Source organism: Colias philodice, chromosome 28, assembly GCF_061535455.1.
Source record: "Colias philodice isolate Cphi_HAF_F1 chromosome 28, ilColPhil1 Martin Lab GWU primary, whole genome shotgun sequence".
In the NCBI taxonomy this organism is placed as follows: Eukaryota; Metazoa; Arthropoda; class Insecta; order Lepidoptera; family Pieridae; genus Colias; species Colias philodice.
The window spans coordinates 8,550-31,766 of NC_143113.1; the positions used below are offsets into that span (position 1 = coordinate 8,550).

The window sequence follows — 23,217 nt, forward strand, 5'->3', positions numbered from 1 at the left end:
AGAAATAAGGCCCCGTTTCACCCTTTCGGGACGGAATCCTGAAAATATATAAAGTAAAATAATTCTTTATGCTTCTAGAAATAAGAAAATACACTAAAGTCTGAAAGAAATCGCATATTCAGCGATAAGACCGCCCTTTGTTACCTACAATGTATCTCAATTTGTATTTTATCTACAACAATAAAGCATAATTAAATTATCGTAATATGTATTAAAAGATACTGTTTAAAGTCAGCGATCATCATCAAACCATTGTTATGTATTATAATAATTCCAGGTATGGCTGAAGGGGTGCAGGCGTGAGAGGGGGCGGGGGAGGGATGGGAAAGGTATATAAAAGAAAATGCGCCATCGAGACGGCAGTAACACCTGTGGCTTTTGGTTGTGTATTGCGTGCACGTCGTTGGAATTTTGTAAGTAAATAATTCACGATATAAAATATAAATGTATAAATATATTTTTTTAAATCGTATTTTCAGTTTATTTGTAATTTTTGTCATTTAAAAAAAACTAAATAATATGCTTTGCATTATTATTTTATCGTGTGCCAATCGTAATTCCCTAATTCTTAGAAGTTAGAATACTTAACTACATTTACTTTTTATCAAAAAACTCTTTACAACAATAATTTTCCTGTTTCCAGTTTTGTAAAGCTGAATTTATATTTTATAATCCAAAATCACCTAACTACCTACCTACTTATTTTTTTCATGAGCGATTTTTTGCAAAATATAAATAAAATCAATAAAAATAAAATCACCTTTATCTTTCCTGCCAATGCAACAGTATTGCATCTTAATCTTAATCTTAATCCTATTACTATATTATAAAGGCGAAAGTTTGTAAGTATGGATGCATGGATGTTTGTTACTCTTTCACGCAAATACTACTGAACCGATTACAATGAAACTTAGCACACATATAGAGGGTAACTTGGATTAACACATAGGATAGGTTTTATCCCGGAAATCCTACGGGAACGGGAACTATGCGGGTTTTCCTTTGAAAACGCGGGCGAAGCCGCGGGCGGAAATCTAGTATTATAATAATAGAATGAAAAGCATTTGTTGTGTTACGTAGAAAGTTGAAACAATAATTTATTTAAAAAATACCTATCTATTATCCGACTCTGCCAGATTAGATGTAGTCGAAAAGTGTACCTAGATTCTGGAGTCGCCTCTATTCTAGTTTTTAAGGAATAATAGTCATTACTCATTTACAATTTTCCGCTCGCGGTTTCGCTCACGTTACTTACAAAGTTACGAGTTAGCTTGGTATTTTTAAAAGCCCCATCCCAGCAAGCACATAACTTGTATATTAACCAAAAATATATACCTACAGAATTATGACTTGAAGTTATATTAATTATTTAAATCGTCACTATCCAAATATGAGTACTTTATAAAGGCATTTGCTCAAATAATGCTAACTGTTATATTATGGTTACCAAAAAATTGTTACAATGTCAAAAATCTTAAATAAACGCAGGATATTCTAAATTACAGCTTCTAAAACAGCTTTCAAACTTATAGTAAGACTAGATATTATCTTATATTGGTAATTTTAATAACGTTACGCTCTAAATAAGCATAAATAAATTATTTTATCATAACCTTAATCAAACAGAATTCTCGAAAATATCATCTATTTTATTTTTTAGATCTGATCTTGAATATTATACACGTATCATCTGGTAGAAGGTTGGTTATTTTGCTATATACCCACTCTTAAGAGCAACACGAGCGGAGAAATGAAAACTTATCAGACTGGGAAAACATAATGTTGTTTTCCGTCACATTACTGAAACACAGTATATTAACAATGCTTTGCATATTTCATAATAAAATTTCAAACAATACTTTTAATTTAAGTTTCAAAGGTTTTAAGTCGATTTATATTTTTCTTACATTTCCATTTTAATATATTGTTGTTTTATTACTCTTCGATACGATAAACAGAGAAAAGGATCATTTGTTCAGTGAAATATCGATAATGAAACAAAAAGCCTGCAGCCTGCTGCAGTCGGCAGAGGCCCGAACCAACGGAACTGTAGCTTCCGATTTACGTCCTGAAACATCAACTGTTTTACTGTTTATAAACTACGTTTGTTGTTTTTTTTCTTGTCCCTGATGATTCGAACTTGAAACAGTTCTTTCTTTCAATTACTTTATAATAACTGTAAACTTTAAATCTTTTTAAAATAATAGTTGATTTATTTTAAACATTAATAACAAATAGTAAAAGCTTTTAATCTAATTAACTAATTTCAAAAGTTATAACTGACATGTGAACAGGTGTTTGAGACCCTATACTTGGCAAGAAATTTTTTTTTTTTAAATTGAAAATAAAAACATATTTAATATGTTTGTATGTGGCTATAGAAGGGGTAAAAAATAATAAAAAAATTTTAATGTCAGTAAATTGTCATTCATTGAGTGTAACATATTAGATACATTGCCAAGCCCTTAACAATCAACACTATAAAATCTATGTATCTAATTTGCTACAATGCCAACTTTTCAGTGCCAAACAAATCAGTTTTTTTAATAAAATACTTGTAAAAAAACTTCGTAAAATAACAAAAAATAAAATATAAAATTATTATGTTCTTCTACAGACATATAAAATTAGAATAATTAACAGCCTTAGTACTTATGTTATTAATCTTCCTCCGCCCCTCGGAGCCTATTTGCTCGGATTGTGCCCATCGCAAAAATGCCGTATTCATTTCGCAAATATTGCAACAGTTCAATAGATGTAAAAAAGTTATCGAAACACAAGACTTTGCAAGCAGGTTCTCGAATAGACTTTGCCAACGCTAAAACTACTTTCGATCCAAGACCCATACTCATTTCTTCATCCGTAAATGAGTGAAATCTAAACGTATCTTCGCCTCCATATATCAAGAAGTCATAAACAATTCCGGAGACACCAGCACGAACAAATACTTTATAGCCCCATTTTTTCGGTTTATTTTTTATATATTGTTTACGGCTGCCTGCTCTTGTCCCTTTATGTGGAACTATCATTTCGTCTATGCTGAAATGGGACTCTTCTTTAACTTTTAAACAATTTTCACGTATTATCTGAAGGACTGGCCTAACTTTATAATACCTATCACCATCGTCTTTCAAATTGTCATTAAAATGCAAGTGACGCCTCAGTAATTGGAACTTCTTCAGGGTCATTATATCAGCTACTTTGTTGCTTCGCGTATGTTTAGCCCAATAATCTGTATAAGCTGGTAATTTATGAATACCCATATATACAAGAATTGCCAGAAAATCTTTGATATCATTTTCTGTAACATTTATTGAATGACCCTTTAATTGTGTGCTATATAAATTTGTTTGTTGCACTATGAGAGAAATTATGTTATCAGAAAAGAACATGCTGAAATATTCAATTGGGCTTTTCTCTTCACTTGGCTCAAACACGATTTCATCTACTTCTGCACAACCAGTAAATTTGAACCGACCCCATTTAGGTGTTAACCTTTTAGGTGGTATTGCTTTGCGTTTTACTGTGACAAGTTTAGGTCTCTTTGAACGAGTAGACGTTGAAGGAAAATTCGCAAATAATGGCGACGTTGGTGGTGACTGATGATGCCGCTTCAAGTTACTAACTCGCGGTGAAGTTAATTGTGAGGGTGCAGCTAGTACAGATGGCGATGAAGGTGATGGTATCGGACACGAAGATCTGGTCTCAGTTGCTAATGGATTAGGCGATAAAATTGATGGCGAACAAGGATTAATCAATGGTGACTGAATTGAATGTTGACTGTATGCTTGTACTAAAGACTTTGAAGCGACTATTTCATTGACCTCAATATCGTCATCTGAGAGAAGATTTAGGTTTTCTATTGAAGATGGCAATGATGGAGGTGGCGAACTGCTATCAGAGTAAGGAAGGCGGGAGAAATATTGAACTTCGTCCTCAGAAGTATCACTTTCGACCAAATCTGATTTTGCTCCCGGTTTTGGAACAAGAGCTACGAGTTGCCGAGCTCTTCTTTGTTGTTGCGTGTTTAAGTGAGAAATTACCTGTAAAAAAATAATAATTTACATACATAATGACTACATTTTGGCCCCTTGGCTATAATCGATTTGGAAAACATAACGAAATAGTACATCTCTACAAATCTGGCAATGTCACATATTTGATACACAGCTAAAAATATGTAGAATGTTCGCTATCTAGCAATGTATCATATTTGCTACACTTGAAAAACAATGAAGATTACATGCACTAACAATTTATTTAGGTATTGGAAAATAACGTTAGTAGTTAGAATATATAACAAGCTTTTTAAATTAGATTAGTTTTGAAAACAATTTTAACAAAATATAATAAATAATCTATAATCTTACTTTGCGATGCGTAGACGCATTCGATCGGTCCGCCATCTTGCGCTCTACTGCCGATTTTAGTGTTGCAAGCACTTAAAAAGTTTTTATTTTTTGAGCATAAATATATTTTGTACCATATTAAATAATAAAAGTAAAAAAAAAAACGTTAAATAAATTCTCGGGATTTTTTTAAAGTTGAATGTATCAAATTGTACACAGTACCAAGAATAGGGTTAAAGACTTTACGACTCATTATAAAAGCGAATCGAACAGAAGAAAGTAGCAGGTACATTATATTAATTTAAAATATTTTAAAAGTAAGTAATAATTTGATTCAGTCCCTGATTAATGAAGTGTCACAAACTTTTAACACCTATTTAACCCACGACACCTCGCCGCGGCCGCCGTTAATTAAATCCAAATAAAAACATATTAATTAAAAGTTGGCAAGTTATCTAATTAGAAGTCAAAATATTATTAAAACATTAATGCTAATAAAGGAAAGGTCGATCTGTATCTGATATGTTAATCGTGTTTGTGGGAGCAGAATCAATAACTTTGGGCAGTTTTGTTTGCGAGTTTAGTATTTTTCTGTTTTAATAATTGGCTGATATAGGGCGGATTGTATGAAAATAGCTTCGGCCGTTCGTGCCCGTAAGCTAAGGGCAGCTGTTATTTTAGGATCCATAAATAAAAGTACTTACAATGATCAGTAATTTTGTGCTTCGGAAGAAAGTCGATACGAAATCTTTTTAAAATTTCATAAATTTATATCGTGAGGTTCAGCCCTATCATAATAATATTATCTAGTCAGTGATCATGGTCTGTATTTCGAAATTCAAATTCCCCTTACAATTTTTTTCGCTACGTTAAGTTTTGTTTTTCTGTTACTTTTTTTTAATTCAGTTTTTCGGTCTACATTGAAAATTTTTGTTTATTATTTAAATAATTTACTATTATCTAACGTTTTCATAGAACGTTTTAAAAAATAATTATCTATTATGAAAATAGTATTATCTGTGCTATCATGTTTCCCACCGTTTAGCTCTCTAGAAGAGAGAACATAAAGGGATCCAAATTGCATTTGAATAAAGAACGATAGTATTTTCTTGTTGATTCGAAATTCCAAATTTGAATTAACATTGTCGCCAGTCTGCCATTGACCACGCTCGACGTTCGCTGTTAGTAGTTCTCGTAACTTCGATATAAATAACATTTTATTGTGATATTGTGTAAAATCTGTAAAAGAACGTATTTACTGTGTGCTAGCTCGTGAAGCAGTGCTGTGACGTGGATGGAGATGTGGGCGCACGTGTTTGCGATCGCGCTGCTCTGCGCCGCCATGGCGGCTGCAGACCATAAGCGAGGTATTTTATTAATATTATAATATTTTATAGTGTGAAAGCATTAGTTATTCCTCTTTATAATTATTTTCTTTTGCTTTACAATATTGTGTTTGTGTGTGAGAGAGAGAGGGCGTGATTACTTGTTCCAAATATTGTTAATTATTTTATATCAATTATTGTTTTCTGGTTGATGTAGGTAGGTTTAATATTAAAAATGAAAAAACCATAAGTTTATAGAAAGTAGATAGGCTAATTAGCCAGAATTTACTTCAGTTGTCACTTTTCGCTCAAAATAGACTTACTTAGCCATGCCATTTTAGTTTGACATCTAATTGTGTGTGTGTTAGCGTGCCGTTTTCGAAGATAGAATGTTGTGTTGGTAACCTATCTACACTTTTTTACTTATAATATAACTAGCCGGCCCGCAGCGTCGCCCCTGTGTTTTACCCCGGTAAAAAGTAGCCTCAATCTCTACAATACTATTTCCAGACACAAAAATCATGTAATAAAATCGTTCCGATGCGACTTCATTAGTTGTTGAATCTTTACTAATAATATAAAAAAGCTGGAGAGTTTGTTTGTTTGTTGAACGCGCTAATTTCAGGAACAACTGGTCCGATTTGAAAAATTCTTTCGGTGTTAGATAGCCCATTTATCGAGGAAAGCTATAGGCTATATATTATCACGCTAAGACCAACAGGAGGGGAATGTGGGTAAAACCGTGGAGCACAGCTAGTGTGTAACATACGTAAGCACAGAATATATAATAGTACTCCGACGAAGGCTTGATTGCAATGTGTTGTGTCGCAGAGGAGCGCGAGGCGAAGGTGGGCGGCGGCTTCTGGCTGGGCGGGCGCTACGGCCGCTCGCTGCACACGCTCGTCACCTCGCGGAATGACCGGTAAGCTCTGCATGTACTTCTTATTACTTTACATCAATAATATTATCCTAATCCTACTACTATTATAAATGCGAAAGTTTGTGAGGATGGATGAATGTGTACCTAATGTGTATGTATGTTTGTTACTCTTTCGCGCAAATACTACTGAACCGATTACAATGAAATTTAGCACACATATAGAGGGTAACTTGGATTAACACATTGGATAGGTTTTATCCCGGAAATCCCACGGGAACGGAAATTATGCGGGTTTTTCTTTGAAACGTGGGCAGATAGCTACATACTAATTTTATAAAGCCCAAGAGAATGTCCATTGAGTATACAGAAATTGGTTGTTTATTTGTTCTACTGTTGATTTGTACAACACAAAGTATACACTACAGCTCCTCGATTATCACGAGGAGCTATATTTAGATAGTGATGTTATAATTCGAGTATCTTTAATAAATGTAATTTGTTATTACTCTTCAATCCTTGGTCAACTGTTGACCTACTGTACTCGCCATCACCGACAGCATCACAATAGAATATATATTATTATAATATTATAATAACATTATTTAGTCACACTTAAAAAATTGGCCAGGTTTGGCAATTTCATATGTCCCCAGTATAGGTATATACCTAGTCCATATAGTCATCATAGTTAATTTAAAGAAAACCAAAGATATCTCTAAATCATTAAAAATACATAAATTAATAAAATAATTAAAAGCTTCTAAATAAAGCAGCATTGGAAACGTCGCAGACATAAGAAGCTCGATGAAGCGATGCTAAACGTTTGATTGCTGCGGCCAGCGGCAGTTACGGTGATTGCTCGTAATGTATATAGCCGCATTAAACTTATTTGAAACCAATCTGTTTCATTGCACCGTGCAATTTAATTAATACATTTTTACTGAAAATCACTTCAAGCAAATAATTTATATGTATAGTTACAAAAATCACACTTAAACACATGAAATTATTGTATTATCACCGGTCCTTAAGGGGGCGCATAAAGCAAAATAACCAATCTTCTATTAGATGATACGTGTAATATGCAAGACCAAATCTAAAAAATAAAATATATATCAAACTAGATGATATGTTCAACGATTCTGTTTAATCAAAAACATAAAATATTAAAATTTACTCGATAAAAAAAAATCACCAAGTTAGCTCTAATTTTCACACTTTTACGTTTTCTACTTGACATGGTAATACTTATTATGATTTTTTTTTCATAAGCAATTATATTAAAACATTTGCAAGATATTTGTCAGAGCATTTTGTGTAATTATTTTTAGTTTTGGTTTTATCTGCGATAAACCACTTTTATCGTGACAAAATCAAACGTTTATCTCGAGAAAAAAAGAGCGCCAAAAGTGGTTTATCGCAGATAAAACCAAAACTAAAAATAATTACACAAAATGCTCTGACAAATATCTTGCAAATGTTTTAATATAATTGTTTATGAAAAAAAAATCATAATAAGTATTACCACAGTATTACCATTATTTCCTACAGTAGTGCGACGAATGTACTTGCGCAGAGAAACGGAGGGGAACTGGCGGGGGTCGGGCGACGCGGGCCGCGTAAAGCAAACACGCTTAGTTTGCTTTACCTAGCGCGAAAGGATGACGCAGTCGTATTTTTTGTGTAATAATTTTATTATACATAGGTACTTACATATTCAATTATGGCGCGCACAAACTGTTCGGTTTACGGATGTAAATCTACATTGAAATCCCAGAAGGAAACAATATTTCAGAAAGATTGTATTAATTGTATCTGTTGAATTAAAATCAAAGCTATGTATATGTTGTCCTCATTATTTTCTAATCAGATTGTACATCCCAATGCGAATGCATTACTTAGTTAAATGTTATAATATACAATTAAGAACATCCAAAAATAAAGTGTCCACGTAAATAATATTTAGCAGTGCAATATCTGTAATTATATATTTATGAACAAATAATTACATCAGATTTAATAATCGCAATTATTTTGAATGTACATATGAATAAAGATTTCATCATAATATTAATAATCACAATTGTTTTATTTCCCATTTGTTGCAACCCTAGCGTATTTTCGTGTGGCAGCGTAATTACCTACGCTGGCGGCGGCATCGCGCGACATCAAAGGCGATTCCTTACTGTAGGAAATAATGGTAATACTGTGGTATTACCATGTCAAGTAGAAAACGTAAAAGTGTGAAAATTAGAGCTAACTTGGTGATATTTTTTTATCGAGTAAATTTTAATATTTTATGTTTTTGATTAAACAGAATCGTTGAACATATCATCTAGTTTGATATATATTTTATTTTTTAGATTTGGTCTTGCATATTACACGTATCATCTAATAGAAGATTGGTTATTTTGCTTTATGCGCCCCCTTAATAAGTGTGCAAAGTTTGAATTAAATCTGTCCATTGTAAGTGGGTATAAAGGAGTCGGTTACATATAAACAGAGGTGAAGCTAATAAAAGCGTGTTCAAAATTTAAAAAATAATAATTATAAGAATAGTGACAATCTCGATTTGAGGAGGGGTTCGAACTCGTTTCCTTCGCATTACGTGCGCGGCGCGCTTCGCCTTAACGTCTTAAGGCCACACATGAGACCTCATCAGCGCAATTAATAATTGTAAAGCTGAATTAACTTGTCGCTTGTGAAAAATGTTTTATTTTATCCTGGCTTTCTAATGGTACAATAATTTTGTAAAATCGGTCAAGTAATCTAATTTAGATCGTCCTGAATAGTAAAAAATAAATATACTTTATTATAATATGTAGCTTTGGTAATATAACTTACTTGTTAGTTGTTGTGTAGCGCGGTTTCACCCGCGGACGAACCCGCCTGCAAAATCGAGTAATAACCTACCTATAATCCTGTAAAATTTCATCCAAACTCCGTAGTTTTGACGTAAGAGTAACCATCCATACTTACACACTCTGTATTAGTATGATATATTTGTAAATATGTGTGTGTGCATTGTGCAGGATGCGTCGCTTGGAAGGCGACCCGGAGGATGAAACGACAAATAGGTATAATGACGTCACACATAGAGTAGAGCATGATTTTTGTTTATCTTCTTATATATAAAAATGAATCGCAAAATGTGTTGGTAAGCGCATAACTCGAGAACGGCTGAACCGATTTCGATAATTCTTTTTTTATTATATTCCTTGAAGTACGAGGATGGTTCTTATGTAGAGAAAACGTAAACATGTACCACGGGCGAAGCCGGGGCGGACCGCTAGTTGTATTTATTTTTATTTTCCGTTGTAGATGATATTTTGTCATTATTTAGATGTCTCAGTATATCTAGATCATTCACAGTATAAAAATACATTGGAATAATATACATGGTTTCATTAGAGCCATAACACGAATTTCGCGATGTGGTGTCTTTTTTTGTTTTTAGCGCCCCCTGTATGTCATATTTTCAATAATAATCAAGTGTGATTGAGTAGCGTTATTGTGGTCAGGTTCTTCATGGGCAGTCGGTACGGCAAGCGCGCGCCGGCGCCGCTCAGCGACCTGGAGCGCTGGAAGCGCGAGCTGTGCGACTGCGCGCCGCACCACGCTTACAAGAGGTAAGTCCCCCAACTGAGCAGGCTCGTGGGCAGCACACACACACATGACACAAGAATGAGTAAAGAGAACGAACAGACGAAAAGTTGGTAAAAAGTGAACAAAATTCTTACCTGTTTTAGTAGAGTTGACAAAAAATAATTAAATAAACAGTAATGTTTTATCAGGGACAGCACAACACATACCTACTACTAAACACAGTACATATATTAAATAAGTGTGTCATGGCGACCTTGACCTATTAATAATTTGATACAATAATGAATAAATTTTGTGAAAGTCATTTTAAATAATAATTCAGAAGCAATCATAATATGGCATATTAAGTTTAAAGTCTTGTATGCTGCATACTCTTTTCAATATCTAAACAGTAAACATATTTACTTATATTTAATAACACAACCGTTTAAAAAGTTTGGTTCACTTAAAATAATTTCGTAAATAAGTCGCGTGCGTTGTGGCAGCCCTGCATTAGTAACTATGTACATAACATTTTTTAATCTGTAGTATTATGAAGCGCACGCGCCGTCTCTGTTTATTTTCTTTACTCATGTGCGATAGGGTGACCTTGTGTATGATTTTACACGAGACCGATATAACTATACATGCTTATCTGAAAAAAAAATAATAAAAAAGCTATCGTGATGCTCGCACGTGATAGTTTTTGTTTCTATTTGTAAGACTCGCGTTCGAATCAACGACCTACGCCATTCTGCGGCTACGCCGTAGACCTCACCTCGGCGATCGAATAATTTCATCTAAATATCTAAATAGCTAACTCTTTCGGTTAGCACAATTTAAATGCAATTCATTATTATTTTAAAAATAGCACTCTTCATAGTATAGTATTATTTTATCTGAGCTCTACATTGAAAACTTAGAATAAATACCTAATAAGCACAGGGCGTTTGTGAGGAAATTTACTGTCCGGCATTCCGATTTTTTTACGGTCCGGTATGGCACGCCATTAATCTAAATACTAGCTTGTGCACTATACGTAATTTTAGTGTCCGACATTTCACTTTTCCCTATTTCGGATGGTTTTTTGTGTCTACGAGTCGCTGTATAATTGTTTTCGAATTCCCACTTTCTTGGATTTTACTGCATATGCCAATTGAAAGCAAGCTCTTGTTTTACTTTCTTTTAGCTGGCAATGTGATTTGAAAAGTCGGTATTGTTATTTTTTTATATGTACATTGACCTATAATTATTATTTAGGTAAGTGTTGGTAAGTTAAAGTTCAAGTGGCAATAGCTTTAGCTCCTCGTCACCGATTAAAATAAATAAGTGAAACATGCATTTTAAATCTCTAAGGAACTTTACTTTTTAGGGTTCCGTACCTCAAAAGGAAAAAACGGAACCCTTATAGGATCACTTTGTTGTCCGTCCGTCCGTCTGTCAAGACCCTTTTTCTCAGGAACGCGTGGAGGTATGAAGCTGAAATTTATATCAATTACTCAGGTCTACTGTCCCTTGAAGCTGTGAAAAAATCAAACTTCTAAGCCAACGCAATCAAAAGATACAGCCGTTTAGGCCGCAAATTTTCGACACTTGCAAGGGAATCAAAACCTACAGGGTGCTTCCCGTGAACTCAGAATCTTGAAATTTGGTACGAAGCAACGTCTTATAGCATAGATAAAGGAAAAATTACGAAAACCATAAATTTTTAGTTACATCACATAATATATATTTTTTTAATAATTTTAAACTTACTACCCATTTCCTCATAAACGCGTAGAGGTATTAAATTGAAATTCATACCAAATACTCAGGTCTATAATACCTTTAAGCTGTAACAAACCTTGCAGGTTTGTACGGAACCCTCGGTGCGCGAGTCCGACTCGCACTTGGCCGGTTTTTTATTATAACGAAGTAATATAATATTTCATATTCTATAATATTTTTACTGGTTTCTTATAAAATGCAAAAACAATCATTTATAATAGCATTATACCGTCAAACTTCCTTGAACTGTACCGCACTCTTACCGCACTGATCCGAGTAAAGACGGATCGCGCGCCGGACGCCAATTCATCGGTTTTTCCATGCCACACCGGACCGTAAAAAATCGGATTACCCAAGAGTAAAATTCCTTGTAGTGCACAATCGCCCTAAGGGAATTAACTAAGAAATTTTGAATAATCTTATTTGAAATCCGTAAAAAAATTACTTAAAAACTTTCACTACACACATCTCCAATGGATATATTTTAAGTAACAAATAGTAATAGCTATATATAAAATAACCAAAAAAAAATATTAAAATTCAACATAATTGTACATGATCCAAACACTATACTTGCCGCAAACCATCTATTTACTTCATTAAGATTATCACCTTAACTGAAGTATTTACAGAAATTAATGAATTTGCTGAAAACCTCGTGCTTTGAACTTTACTCAATCTTATTCCTCCTGTTATTGTGAAAATTATTGTTTATAGAAATTATCCAAACAAAACGAGTTCTTTTTGACTTAGAAAAAAAATCTTAGTCATTCCTATTCAGTTTTCCTTCAAAATATTTCATTTTAAACTCATTAAAAAAATAAACCATATTTTAAATGAATCACCAAATGTGTATTTAAACGTAAAACTCGGGAACAGTTCTACCAATTCGAATAATTTCAAATAAAAACTTAAAAATTTGTGGCGGATAAACTCAACATAATATTTTTAAAATCAACAAAAATGGTTTAAAAATCTTTTTAGGGTTCCGAACCTCAAAAGGAAAAAAAAGAACCCTTATAGGATCTCTGTCGTCTGTCTCTCAAGACGTTTTCTCAAGAACGCGTGGAGGTATCACGCTGAAATTTATATTGATACTCAAGTCTACCGATAAACTGTGAAAAAATCATACTTATAAGGCGATGCAATCAAAAGATATAGCCTTCATTTATGCTGTATATTAAATCAAATTTCGACATTCGCAAGGGAATTAAAACCTACAGTGTACTTCCAGTGAACACAGAATTTTAAAGTTTGGTACGAAGCAACGTTGTATAGCACAGATAAAGGAATAATTGTGAAAAATTTACAGAACAAAATATAAAAAAAAAAAAAACAGATTTACACGGAACCCTCGGTGCGCGAGTGCGACCGACGCGAGGGAGTGCCGGTTTTATTTTCATCTAAATAATAATTATAAAACATTTTACCCTCCTATAAATTAGATTTTATCCCACTTTAAAGTTTAAACGGACAGATTGAATTTAACAAAGATCGGTGACAATACAATAATATTTTAATAAGTTTAAAGCGTGTGTTTTTAGTTTTTAAACTATATTTATAATTTCAGGAGAGTGCTTCGAAACTCGGCTTGAGCTACAAACAGGCAGTCCAACATATTTTGTTACAACAATTACTACTGGACCACATTTTCTGCCTTCAACAGTATTTTATATCAGTTAATTTTGTATTAAATTGTTGATTTTAAGAATCGTTCTAGTCACTGACTTTTTAATGTAATTATTCTTACGTAAAAACTGGGCTGGAGGTTTTAACGTAAGCGTTTTCGAATTTGGTCTGATTTTTCCAATCTTGCCTTGGTATGTGTAATAATATATTTTTATTTTTTTCTTAATATCCGAGGAAGAGTCCGTTCTTACATGTTTTTAATAAGATACATTTTTTATAAAACCAATAAATCGCACCAAATTCGAAAGAATAATGTATAATTAATTAATTTATTATTAAGGTAATGTATGCTAAGTTGTTGACTGTATATTGTATATTAAAGAATAAATAAAAGCTATATGATTTTTGGAGTTTTATTGAACAGACCAAAATGGTAATTAAATGCACAAATCCTTCAGTGCTTGGCAGACCCACTAATTTTTTTGTATCTTAAATATTATATTATTACCTATAAATTATGAGGAAAGCCACAAAATTCTCCAAATTTAATGAATCGTACTTTGTAATGTAATAATTTAAAAAAGGCCCTATTAAATTAAGTAATAAATTAAAGTGCTTAGAAAGGCTTTCTCGATCATTATAATGACATAATTATTATTATACTAATTAAGCTTAAATTTGTACTGAACGAACAGTAATTCATATTATGGTAAATAAACATTAGATATTTTTATTATTAAAATAAATTATTTTTTCTATTAATTTTTTTTTATTCATATTACATTTTGTTTCAACTGTAACGGCCTAGTCCCTACCACCTACCACCACAGAATAACAACACAACCGACAACGCCGCACCAGTGTCTAAAGACGCCGCGTGCGACGTTGCCGGTTTGCTTCACGTAAAACATAACGTAAACATAACCGCCGCGCCGGCTGCGGCCGCGGCGCTATACCGAATACAACCTTTCTACCACCAAAGAGTATAATAATATACTAAATCTACAAGTGGCAACGCCGCGCCGCGGTTTTCAGCCGCTGCGTGCGACGCGACGTTGCCAGTTTCCTTCACGTATAACGTAAACGACCGCTTGTGCATCACGGCCGCACGCCGCACCGTTACTTTCTTTAAATACAAAAGACGTTGCAGTATTTTCATAACATTTTTTTTTGCTTTTATTACTGCAATCTTTTCTCTTTACTTACAGAAATACAGTACTAATTCTTACCATTTTAAATACGTTAGTTAGTTTGAGTTTTTCATAAAGATTATTTTTACCTGTGCAGGTGAAGCTAATAAAAAGTCTTTTGAATATGAGTCTCAGTATGGATGTATAAAGTAGAGCCGACAACTACATTTACATGGCACTTTCAGACACGAAAATTATCCTTAAAATATATTTAAGTTATACATAGTACAATCTTGGCTTAGTAATAAAGTTTATTTTGTGAAGACGCCGGTTTAAATTGCGACACAAATTGTGTTTGAGCTGTATGCATTTAAATAGGAATTGGCCCTTGATATAAGTTCACAGACACAATATTATGAAAAGAATATGTTTTTTTAAGTTTCAAATACATCGTTTAACACAAATGTTTTGTACATGCAAAATGCAAAGTTATACATTTTAGAAAAATAATTCTTCTAAGTTACATAATGAGTTTTTACGACATACGTAACTTACCTATGTGCCTATATTATGTACTAGCTTTCCGCCCCCGGCTTCGCCCGAGCAGTCAAAGAAAAACCCGCATAGTTCCCGTGGGATTTCCGGGATAAAACCTATCCTATGTCTCGGGGTAAAAAGTAGCCTATGTCCTGTCTCGGGTATCAAAATATCTCCATACCAAAATTCATGCAAATTGGTTCAGTAGTTTAGGCGTGATTGAGTAACAGACAGACAGACAGAGTTACTTTCGCATTTATAATATTAGTATGGATTATTTTAAATTTTTATTTAAAAGCATGCACATTAAGTACTTTCAATTCTCGTAAAGAAACTTTTAAACTAAAATTATAGATTTATAGATAACTTACAACTAACAAAATTATAGATAACTATTATGGTTTTTCAACGTTAGAATGACGTCACTAATGTAACCCTAGCGAGTACCTCGATTGACAAGCAAATGTGCTTTGTTCTTCTATAGATCTATACTTAAATTACGAAGCTTAGTTTGTTTGTTTGGTTGAACGCGCTAGTCTCAAGAACTACGGGTCCGATTTGAAAAATTAATATTTCAGTGTAAGATAGCCCATTTATCGTGAGAGACTATAATATGAATACCTCTAATATATGTGATACGGCTATATGTATAATATCATCACGCTTATATAATATTATAATTACTATTTACTAAGCAATACGGGTAAAACTGCGGAGCACAGCAGCTGCTTGTTACTAAATAAAAATGTATTATGTAGTTACTACGGTGCTACGGGTGTCTCGTAGCGGCCTCGCTACGACAACGCTACGAGTGCGAATGTTTTTGCTCGTCCTACAGAACACGACGTAGCTTTTCTTTATTTTCATTCATCTATACTGTATATAGTTTGTTACATACTATATATAGTTTGTTTGTTTGAACGCGCTAATCTCAGGTCTGATTTAAAAAATTCTTTCGGTGTTAGATAGCATATCGAGGAAGGCTATATATCATCACGCTAAGACCAACAGGAGCGGAGCAATGTGGGTGAAACCGCGGGCAACAGCTAGTTTATAATATAGCTACTAATTCTATAAACAGACAACCAAATAAATATATATTGTTTAGAAAAAATTAAAAACACACTTTAAAGTAATAAAATGTATTGACGCCGATCCTTAATAAGTGTACAAAGTATGAATCAAAGGTTCGTTTCAATTATTCGTTTAAGGTGGTTCAAATTCGAGTCTAAAGGAGTTGGTTAGATGCAAACATATAAGCATACAAACATACAGATGGAGCACATAATGTGATCGTGTAAAAGCGTGCGAATATAGGTATATGCGTAAACTTTTGGTAAAATATTTCCAATATTTTTCTGTGGAATATTTATAACAAAATTAAAGTCATAATCGTCCCACATACCTACGGCTAAACACACACATACGGCTAAATATACAGATAATTGCGAAATCTATCAAAAGGCAGCGCATCGCTCAAAGCGCAGGTGTGGGGCTAATTGAGTAATCGTTGTCTTTCTACAACCTTTTGAGCTTAAAAATAACTTGTGCTATGATAGCTTGCCCTATACAAATAATACAAATAATACAAAGCTGAATAGTTTGTATGTTTGTTTGAACGCGGTTATGTCAGCATCGTTAGCAGTAAGTAATAAAAATATTAGATCAAACCTCGTATTAGGAAGTGATATAAAACAATGTTTTTGTAAACTTTATACCTTTATAAGTAAATGCCTTTTTCCTTTACTTTGTGTAGTGTAAATTTTATCATCACTATCAGTCTAATCTGTTAAATATAACAATATAACGTCCAACGAAGTGTACACGGGTCAATTGTTATAATCTTATCTTATATATAAAAATGAATCGCAAAATGTGTTGGTAAGCGCATAACTCGAGAACGGCTGAACCGATTTCGATAATTTTTTTTTATTATATTCCTTGAAGTACGAGGATGGTTCTTATGTAGAGAAAACGTAAATATTATGTACCACGGGCGAAGCCGGGGCGGACCGCTAGTAATAATATAAACTCGAATATTTGCATGACATTTTCAGACGAAAAATTCATGCCTTATAAATATTTTACTAATATAATATGAAATGGTTGGAACATGGACATAGGCACTACAGTAAAAATATAAGAAAATATATACATATTACTATTAGAAAGAAGAAATTAAAAAAGGAAATTACGTTACATTCCAGTAGATACTTAACATCCAATTAGTGTCTCCCATGAACTCTATGAATAAAATGAATATCAGTTTTAAATTAAAACTGATTTGTAAAGGGAATAGTGTGGCTTCTTCCTGCAAGTAATATTGCTTGTGAATAAGGTAAGCTAGGTACTCAATAAGACGTTTGATTGAGTCTCCATTTATAGATCGTTGAGGATGCTTTACAAATGATTAATTAGGTTTTTAGTCCTTTTCAAAATGGCCATTCCGATATAAAGTCTATCATCTAGATAGCTAGCTGTGCGCCGCGGTTTTATCCGACAATATCATTCCACAGTACAATTTCCATAATGCGGTGACCATGTGCGATGTATATAATCTTATATTAAGTGTTTTAAAAAAAGAGTCCCATCAAAATGGGTCTTTTTATTTCATCATCGCACTAGGTGCTGTAATTAACTTATAACAAATAAACAGACATACTTTTGTACTTATCTTAAGAATATATTATTACTTATTTTGCTGAGTGCCTACTCAAAAGAAATCGTTCAATCATGATCAAAGGATTCATAAGTCGGTTCCTGTAGCTTTTTGAAGTAAACTATTATCCTAAGCGCGGGAGAAAGCTCGACCTGTTTATATCCCGGATTAATTCTGTAAACAACTATCGATTAAATATAAACAAACTTCACAACTTGTAAGAATCAACAACAATAGTTACGACTACAATTTTGACCAATTGAATTAGGTCACGTCTTAAGCATTAAGGTAAAAGCATCAGTAGATGACCATTTAAGGAGACAGAATATTCTTTTTAAATGTTTGACTTTAATTATCATATGAATTCAGTAAGTTTATTTTTTTGGAAAGCCTGTGAAATGTGTTTTAACATATGAACAAGCATTTCACCACGTACAATGGTCGAATAAACTTAAAAAAAATTAAAAATGTTCTTATATTAGAAATTTAGTAGTTGACCATCTAAAAACTAGAAGATGACCATATTTTGCATCAGTAGATGACCACTCAGATGCTACAATTTTAATTGGGTTATTTGTTAAATAAGACGCAATAAGATGAAAAGATAACGTTTTATTTGAAATATAATAATAATTAGGCCTTTTTAAGCCTATAATTTAAATAAAAACAATATTCTAAAAGATCCGAAAGATGGTTATAAAACAAAAGGACACTGTCAAACACAAAGCGTAAACGTCAAACTTTTTGCCAAATTTATCATATCAAGGAATGTATCTCTGGAACATCATATACATTTCTCGTAGAACTGGTCTTCTTGGGAGCCTCTATGTGAGCAACTACTGCATCCCAGGGATAGTCGAGCACATCTTTATGCCATTTTTTGCCATTTTTTGCACCCAGTCGCATATTTTATGCTCCTCTTCTGGTGTAAGGATGGATGTCGGACCCATTTTTCGTTCCATCGGTGACTTTTACTTTATTTGTAAGCGTTATTCTTGGTACACCGAACTTTTTTGCAGCCGTTCGTATTGGTGTTTTATGAAGACGAACATCTCCCACTGCTACAAGCATTGCAGTTTCAGTATAATTTAGGAATGCGCCCCTTTTCCCAGGCATCTACAAGATAAAAATTGGTTTTAGTAATAGATCATAGCCATAAATTCGTACCATAAACAAAACTAACTAACTAACTAAAGAAAATCAATCTATTGTTAAAGTAAATAAAATAGTTTATTTTAATTAATTATTATATGCAGTATATTTAAAAGATACAGAACATAATCAAAAGTTGACCACCATGGTCAATTACTAGAAAATCATAGTCAAACGGTAATTCGGTAATGGACCACCATGGTCAATTACTAGAAAATCGCAGTCAAACGGAATCAGTATTGGACCACCCCCACATCTCAATTTTGTCAACAAATCTTTAAATTTTAATTACCCTGTCATTTAAATAAACCATAAACGAATAAAAAACGAAAAACACTTACCGTCAACAAGGTGACAAAGTTCCTAGTATTCAGCTTCAAACTTTTTCAATCTCTACGAATATTATTACAAAAACGAATTTATTGATTTAATGGTCCGTCACTCAACAAACAACTGACCACCATTTAACATATTTGACAGATATGGATGCGCAATTTACGCGCCTATTTGACCAGATAGCAGCACTAACTACTTATTAACGAATGAGTTTTTAAAATTGCCGCGAATTCTTATTATAACGGTTTATGTGCATTAGCGGTCAACTACAGGTACATGGTCAACTACTGGTGACTTTACCCCTAGATGATACCTATACATTTTCTGACATTGAATAATAGATAAATAACAGCTTTTTATGATTATCTATAACTAGCTTCCACCCACGACTTTGTACGTGCATCCCCGTTTTTCCCCGTTCCCTCAAGAATTTCGCGGGGAAATCTTTTCTTAGCGGATGCCTACGTCCTAACATCTACCTGCATGCCAAATTTCAGCCCGATACGTCCGGCGCGTTGATAGATCACTATAATTATATAGATAGATATAAAATAACATAAAATTAGTTACAAATGTACCTAACTAATAAAAGTATATTTTAACGAACAAACAATGTATTGTTTGTTAACCCTTGAGCGTTTTATTCCGTCCCACGCTAGTTGTGTTTAGACCGATTTTTGACCGACTTCCAAAATTGATTTTTACTCGTGCATTATTCTTTTACGAAGATAATATTATTATGATACGTTAATTTATAATTTCTAAGCAACTAGCTTTCCGCCGGCGGCTTCGCCCGCGTTTTCAAAGAAAAACCCGCATAGTTCCCGTTCTCGTGGGATTTCCTGGATAAAACCTAGCCAATATTACTCGTGGATAATGTAGCTTTCGAATGGTGAAAGAATTTTTAAAATTGTTTCAGTAGTTTATGAGCCTATTCATTACAATCAAACAAACAAAGTTTTCCTCTTTATAATATTACTAGCGACCCGCCCCGGCTTCGCACGGGTGCAATGCTGATACTAAATACACTACCTACAGAAAAACTGTGAACGTTGTATATAAAAACATAGCGGCCCGCTGCCGGCCAGCCGCGCCGGTACCGCCGCAAACGCTACGTCCCGCAATTTTTAAATCTGTAATATCTTCGAAAATATTCACTTAAATCATACGGTGTAAGGGGCCATATATAGATCTATATCAAATGAACAATGTATTGAAGGTATTTAATTGGTTAAGGATTAATGCTGTATTGGTTAAAATCGCATCGAAAATTAGCCATTATTTGTCGTAAAAAGTAAATGACAAAAAAAAGTTATTGTGGGTTATCCATAAGAGATAGACATATATACCATCGCGGACTTTTCTGTAGACCTTTTCAATGTGTATAATACTTAGTACATTATTTTGATAAAACTCGTAGGGTTCAGCCTGCGTTTGCAATGTAAGCGGAAAAAATGTAATTTTTTACGACATCACATTAGAAACCTCAAAAATAACAGTACTTCTCCACTATTTAATGGATGTTATTATACATATAAACCTTCCTCTTGAATCACTCTATCTATTGAAAAAAACCGCATCAAAATCCGTTGCGTAGTTTCAAAGATTTAAGCGTACAAAGGGACATAGGGACATAGGGACAGGGAAAGCGACTTTGTTTTATACTATGTAGTGATGATTATAGTGTAGATATTTTATATTATAATTTTTTTACAGTTTATGTATAGCAACTACTTAGGTAGTTAACTACGAGTCTATTCCATCGGTAACTTTTCGCTAAAAAACATGCAATTTATATTTATTTATTCGTGAAGTTTTAAATAATACAATAAAGCTTTTTGTCACTATAAATAGTAACAACTGTTACACGAATTATGAAAAGCCCATCTTCGTTCAGCTAATGATCTAAACGATAATAATAGATATTATTTAGGTATTCAATCAAAGAGCTCAAATAGATTATTTGGAACTATAAATAAAACCATACTATTTTACTATAATTTTATTGCTTTCATGTCCCTACTATATTTTATATTGTAAGGAATGTGAAATTAATTATTAACTCTATCTGTCTGTTTCTGTTGACGCCTAAACTACTGAACCAATTTATATCAAATTTGGTACAGAGATATTCTTACAAATTACACCTGAGAAAAATCATAGGTTTAAGTTTCAGTCCGGAAATATGCGGGTTTTCTTCTGCCTCCCGGGCGAAGCCGCGGGCGGAAAGCTAATTTTCAATAAAGCTCTAAGCTTCCATACCTATCCAGTTAATCATATTAAAATATAATGATTATTTAAAAAACAAAGTCGGTGTACACGAGTGCCATTTTTGACATAAATGTGACAAAACAAGATTTACGATGAATTCGGCATTTGTTTTGTTTAACTGTTTGCCGGCGAGCAAACAGCGATCGGATAATATTTGCTGAAGAATGAAGATGTTACAGACACATGGATGATGGATTCTGAAAATACTTATAATTATTATTATAACTCTTAGAGATTATATTTTGATAACTACAAAGTTCAAGAAGTAGTTAATCTATAATATAAAAATGAATCGCAAAATGTGTTGGTAAGCGCATAACTCGAGAACGGGTGGACCGATTTCGATAATTCTTTTTTTATTATATTCCTTGAAGTACCAGGATGGTTCTTATGTAGAGAAAACATAAATATGTACCACGGGCGAAGCCGGGGCGGACCGCTAGTATAATATATTTTTTTTTCAATATCTACTCTGCAAAGTTAAAATAATTAATTTTCAAATCCGGCCGAAAAGTTTATGAGTAAAATATATTAAAAAAAATCAAATTCTATAGATTTAGAGAAAATCTTTCCTCTTTATAATAATTACAGATGCTTGCAACATAAAATACAAAGCAAACAAAAGCTTAATCAGAACCGTAAATCAAAATAGATAAGTTCGCACGCCTCGTGAGCGCGCGCCCGAGCGTGGCGGTACAAAATTCATTAGGGAGATACCACACCCACGGCTTGCCTAAAGGGAGGAGGGGAGAGCAGTGATTTTTGAGGTAATGATTTATGAATGAAAAGTAAAACTAATTTTATTTTAAACTTCTATGATTATCGATTCTTAACATGAACAATATTCCTTTTAAAGGAACATTGTTCCTTTATGGTTTGGGAGAACAAAATTTTTTGCCTAAGTAATAAAAATACATGCAATAATTTTATCTAATAGTAGTAAGAAGGTACACCGAATAAACTTATACTCGGATAATAATCTTTCTTTAATAATTCCTGAATAATAAAAACTAAGAATGAAAATATTAAATATGTTAAAAATACTATGTAATGACGATTCGAAAGTGCTACTAAATAGTAGTCTAATTGAATAAATGAATGTTTGAGTTTGAGTTTGAGTTTGTTATTAGTCGCATTAGTTGGCCGGGAGATACTGACACAAAATATTGGGTCATTTGTAACAGGTTCGGTTCTACAGCCTCTACAGGGGTCTTCTTCAGAACGCTGGCACTGGCGGCCCAGTCGCGTGGGCGTTAGTCGAACTGGTCAAAAAGAAGTACCTGGGCGGTTTTCAGACAGTTCCAATTAATGGTGCCCACTGCCCAATGCCCATACCGCCGAAAATCTGCAATAATTATTTTTTCACGATCGAACGATCAGTAGGCGGTAGTACTTATTTTGTAAGGGCTATCGGTAAATCCTAAAATTTTTGTGGAAAAAATCGTTTGACCGTAATTTATCCGACAATTTCGACTAACGCCCACGCGACTAGGAGGCCGCCGGTACCAGCGTTCTGACCAACATTTTTCTTTTTGTAATTTCATTGCGTACTAAGACCCCTGTCATGTGGAACCGCCATACTGTTACCGTGAAACCT

General features: G+C 33.4%; 1 protein-coding gene across 2 annotated transcripts; it reads left to right on the forward strand.

Moving 5' to 3' along the window:
• Positions 1 to 296: 296 nt before the first annotated feature.
• LOC149476112 (uncharacterized) lies at positions 297 to 13,928 on the forward strand. Of its 2 annotated transcripts, XM_089712406.1 has the most exons (6): positions 297 to 413; positions 5,619 to 5,716; positions 6,506 to 6,596; positions 9,587 to 9,631; positions 10,076 to 10,183; positions 13,477 to 13,928. In XM_089712406.1, the coding sequence occupies exons 2-6, from the start codon at positions 5,644 to 5,646 to the stop codon at positions 13,499 to 13,501; spliced, it is 342 nt and encodes a 113-aa protein (XP_089568532.1). In that variant the 5' UTR covers positions 297 to 413; positions 5,619 to 5,643; the 3' UTR covers positions 13,502 to 13,928. The 2 variants fall into 2 exon arrangements, with proteins under 2 accessions (XP_089568532.1, XP_089568533.1); XM_089712407.1 differs by lacking the exon at positions 9,587 to 9,631.
• The last annotated feature ends 9,289 nt before the right edge of the window (positions 13,929 to 23,217 follow it).